The 5023-nt window shown below is 39.6% G+C and overlaps 1 protein-coding gene across 1 annotated transcript; it reads right to left on the bottom strand.

Moving 5' to 3' along the window:
* Window positions 1-1471: 1471 nt before the first annotated feature.
* On the bottom strand, window positions 1472-2464 carry olig4 (oligodendrocyte transcription factor 4). The gene has a single exon (XM_057860176.1). The coding sequence runs from the start codon at window positions 2462-2464 to the stop codon at window positions 1715-1717; it is 750 nt and encodes a 249-aa protein (XP_057716159.1). The 3' UTR covers window positions 1472-1714.
* Window positions 2465-5023: the final 2559 nt, after the last annotated feature.

Below are 5023 nucleotides of genomic sequence, written 5' to 3'. Positions count from 1 at the left end.
AAACACCAGCTTTTGCACAAGTCAATGTCTCTAATTATCTACCTTGACCAAAGGGAGGGAGGCCGGTCTCCACTAATCTCCGCAATGTGTTCTGCTTCCCATTCCCACCTGTGCCCTGATAAAAGGGGGGCCTTGAGGGAGGACCCTGGGTCTCTGTGTCGAGGGACCAGGCACCAGGTGATGCAGCAATGGCAGTCCCCACGCCAGAAGCTCCACTGCTTAGTTTGGCTGGCAGCTGCCTCCCCCCACTGAGACATCCCACAGCTGACAATTCCCCAGCACTGACAGGGGCTCCTTACAGTGTCAATAGCCTCATATATTAGAGCTAACCGCCTTTGTGGTGAGTGAGGGTGTCAGGCTTTTTGGCCTGACAGCGCTTGTTACCATGATGAAATGTAGATTGAATGGATGGGGCCTGTGTCTCAGGCACGAGAGCTCGAACACCCCCAGCCTTTGTGTCCCACGCATGGCTATTGTTCAAGCCCATTCAGGGCTCTCAAGAGAGGGAGGAGGCCCAAGTGGAAGGTGGGTGAGAATGAGTTACATCTCTTCATTTCTCCCCTGATCTGCAGCTCATCTGTCAGCCGTGGGAGGATAAGCATGTATTTTACACGCTTGATTTGTTGCTAAGTGAAGGCAAGTCATTGTTGTGTTGTTTGCCTAAATCATGTTCATGGTAATCAGTATATTTGCACTTTAGCTGATTAATCATTTTTATCAAGTGTAAGCATTATTACCCAAATCTGTTTGCTAAATAAATTTTATGTTTACAGTTTGTAAAAATATAATATTATTTAAAATCATAATTAATTTAGAAAAAAAAACCTTTTTTTTTCACAAACTGGCCATATTTTTGCCCCATGGTGGATGTTGCCCTTTGTGTGCTGATAAATAAGTCATTATGAGACATTGATAAATAGTACTCCGAGAGCTTAAGGACATAGCTACGTCCCTCGCCTGTGTCACACAAAAGTGAGGCGCCTTCCTGGCGCCTGTGTCGTCCTTTCATCTCCTACACCCTGTTGAGGTAAAGATTGATTGTGCCCTGGCTCAAGAACATCACATTCAGCTTCTGTGCTGTCGTATTGTGTCGCCCTTCTGTCCCTCCTCTGCTCTCTAAAGAGGTCGGTCCCAAACTGGTTAGCAACCAAGGATACTCCAAATGTTGTTGTTGTTTTTTTTTTGTTTTTTTTAATTTTATTTTATTTTTAATCAAATCACTGCCCCCTTGTTTCATAATGCCCTTTCTTTTGATTTTGTGACATAAGCCATTTTGTTGTGCATGTACAACTTAACTTTTCAAGAAATAATCTTGTCTTGTAAAAATTATTTGGTAGGTGGTAAATCTGTTTTTAGGAAATAAAAAAAAAAAATCTCAGTACACAAGAATTAAGTTCATAACAAATTTAATTTAGGAAAATAGAAATTCATTTGAAAATACACAATCAATTTTTGACAATGTTTTCATTTTTCTTCATCAGATAAATTACAGTATTTGCTACTATAATAAAGTCTCTTGTGCATTTAGAATAGTTCTCTTAAAGCAATACAGAAGAGACTAGCAAAAAAAAAAAAAAATAGCAGCAGTTTGCGTGGCAGAAATTGTATGTACAATATGTACAAAATGTGGCAACAGTCATGTGGTCTAAAGTTTGGACATCGTCTTAATTGATCGCTCATCCTCATACTAACAGTAGTACTGTCAGTTTCACAGTTATTTGTTCATTGCCAAGCTGTGCAATGAAGAAGTTGGTGTGGGTAAAGTTTGGCAGAGTGAGCAGGGACAGGGCATGCCAGGAAAATGCCTGTATGAGCTGGTCAGGTGAAGTGGGTCCTTCAGAAGGCCCTGGACCGGAGCGTGGAACCCAAGAAAGCTGGTCGACGGAGGCGAGTGTGCAGCTGGAACTGCTGTTGTAGCTGGAGTAGATGAATGATGCTGCGTGGTGCCGACCAGAGAATGTAGGGACTGGGCCAGAGGGTGCAGGGGGAGGTGTGCAGGTGATGCAGCAGGGGTGATCGTTGGGTGGCCAGTGCGACTCTGGACTGCAGCATTGGCTCCATACACATCACCCACTAGCTTTTTCATCTCTTCCAAAGAGCTGGAAAGCATGAGAATGTAGTTTCGTGCAAGTAGCAAAGTGGAGATTTTTGACAACTTGCGGACGGACGGGCCATGAGCATAGGGCATGACCTCTCTTAAGCCATCCATGGCCTGATTTAAATCATGCATCCTCTTCCTCTCCCGACTGTTTACTTTCAGTCTCAGATCTTGCACCTCTTCCTTGCTGAGTTGAGATCTAGTTTTGGCCTTACCGCCCCCACTCTGGTCAGCCTCTCTGTTTGATCGGTTTTCTTGGCAATATGTCTGAAACATCTTGTTTGAGAAGAAGTTCCCAGCTGAGTCATCCACAACCAGGTCTGGGGATGAGGAGCGGCTGCAGGTGGAACCAGCATCAGAATCCATCTTGGTTGAAGGAAGAGTAGCACAAAAAGTTAAAAAAAAACAACAACTGGGATGTTTTCAAATGCTACCCAGCTTTTCTGGATTTGTGTGTTCCTTCTAATGCAGCCAGAGTCTCAACTTCCTTTTTTTCTCAATCTTATGACCAGTATGTCTGAACTGTCATCCTTTGAGTCCACTAGGGCCTATTTATACCACCACCTCAACAAAGGAACAATAAGTCGCATAATGAGACACTTAGAGCCACAGCCAATTGCAGAGGACACACATGTTCGCCCCCCCCCCAACACACATATACACACACGCACACACAAAAGCGCGCACACATGCTGTTGTACAATCCCCATTGAACCTTCCCACACCCACATTTAGCCCCAATCCACCCCACCTACCAACCATCTCCCCCCAACATCCCAGATGACCCACAACAAATTAACCAAAAAGCGAAGTGTTAAGATGCATAAAGTTAGTTAACTAACATGTTAAAAAATTCTTTCAAGACATCACATATTGAATTTATGATTGTTAAAGTACTTTTTTTTTTTTTTTTTTTTTTTTTTAATTACTCCTGTCTTCTTCATAGGACACATATTGAAAAGCTTGAAAATTCAGAACTAAATCCAAAGATGAAAATACAATTAAAAAGACAAATGAATGAATAACTTTAATTTTTCATTGTTTTTTACATTTATATTTGAATAGATATATACTGCCATCCTTTGCTTTCATTATAATGACATTGAAACATCATTTTTGTTATTCATTTATCTGCGAAGTGGCTTGATGAACTTGTTGGTGATTTCAATAATTGTTTATGTGAAAAGGTAGCATTTTAGCCTGGTAGAAGTGTAACATGATAAGTGTTATTTTACTTGAACTCTTTTTAATGCCACTGACAAAGATTGAACAAGAATGATGTGAGACTTTTCATACTTCATTTATCATTAGTTTATCACTAGTAGGTGTATAATCCATTTGAACTGGGATGGAGCCACCGAATGAACATTTACTCATTCGCTGCAGACCCTCCAACTTCAAATGGACTGGACGTCTAGGGCCGTCAATGGCAGCCAATGAGTTAATTACTTAATCTAACCTGTTAAAAAAATTATACAACCTCCCACATCCCAAAAAGATGAATGGTAGCATGAGTGAAAACTCCAAATTGTCCATAGGTATTAATGTGTGCGTGAATGCTGCCCATAGGTAGCTGGGATAGGTTCCAGCACTTCTGCGATCCTTGTGAGGATAAATGGCTTGGAAGTTGAATGGATGAATGATTTCCTAATCATTATCTCGGTTAAATTATATAGTTATACTACTTCATAATGAAGTGTGAATTTCAGTTCTGACAGAGGTCTACGTATGTTATGAAATGTGATGTACTGGACTGTCTCAGAAAATTAGAATACACGATATTCTAATTTTCTGAGACAGTCCTGTATATTGTTCTATGTAAAGGACGTCAGCCAAGGTCGGCCCCCCACATTTTTACCACGCCAAATCTGGTCCCCTTTGCAAAAAGTTTGAACACCCCTGCTTTAAATGGTGGATTAATGTACAGGACTGTCTCAGAAAATTAGAATATTGTGTATTCTAATTTTCTGAGACAGTCCAGTATATTACAGAGATTAATAATTGAGAACATGCATAATACCCTTCATTCTTTTTTTTTTTTTTTTTTTTTTTTTTTTTTTTAACACATTTCAGGTTTGTGACACAGTGAAAGTGAAGTAAAAGTGATAGTGTTGACATACAATGAAGCAGACAACCTTCTTAATGCGCTAAACCATTGCACCAAATTTACGATGCCTGGAAGGCCTTATTTACATACGGTAACCATGCGACACTAGGAGAGGCATGAAGCACCATATGAGGTGCTTGAACATGTAAAGAGCAGTGTTAATGGCAGACTAGATACAATTCAACCAGAAGCCAAGACAAAAGAGGTCAGATAAATTTGACTTGGCCCTCCAAACAGTCTGCGAAATCGCAACCCTATCACTAGAAGGGGGGCATGCAAGTGGGGAGGAGGTAGTTAAAAAGACACTAAAGAGTGGGCTATGCATTGTCTTCCCTTAATTCAACCATAAAGCCACTTACACTCTCACATCCACACTATGTTGTTTTTTGCAAATCTTTGCTATCGAACTGAATTCTTTGTTAAATGACAGCGAAACCAAAAATGTGTATTTATGATGGATTATTTTGCTCATTATTATTATTATTATTATTATTTTTTTTTTTTATTATTATTATTTGACTGAGTTATTTCCTTATTTTTCATTTCAAGCTATACAGGGTACATCCAATATCATTCTCTATAAAACGTTTTCTTTCTTTGGCAGTTGTATGTTCATGACTGGATTTCACTGTTCGTCCTCAAGGATTACCTGTGTCATTTTCCCTGTAAAGTGTCCAGTAATATTAAACAAAATTATTTATGAATTTAATTCAATATATCATTACAAAGTAATAATAATTTAATTTCATGCTTTCCTGTTATGTACATAACCTAAAGCCGAAAGTTTGAAAACTTTAATGTAAATGTTGTATGTGATA

This window comes from Corythoichthys intestinalis, chromosome 15, assembly GCF_030265065.1.
Source record: "Corythoichthys intestinalis isolate RoL2023-P3 chromosome 15, ASM3026506v1, whole genome shotgun sequence".
In the NCBI taxonomy this organism is placed as follows: domain Eukaryota; kingdom Metazoa; phylum Chordata; class Actinopteri; order Syngnathiformes; family Syngnathidae; genus Corythoichthys; species Corythoichthys intestinalis.
This window is presented reverse-complemented; position numbering and strand designations above follow the sequence as displayed.

Excerpts from the sequence above, each read along its gene's own strand:
- olig4 (XM_057860176.1), bottom strand. The coding sequence starts at position 2,464 with ATGGATTCTGATGCTGGTTCCACCTGCAGCCGCTCCTCATCCCCAGAC.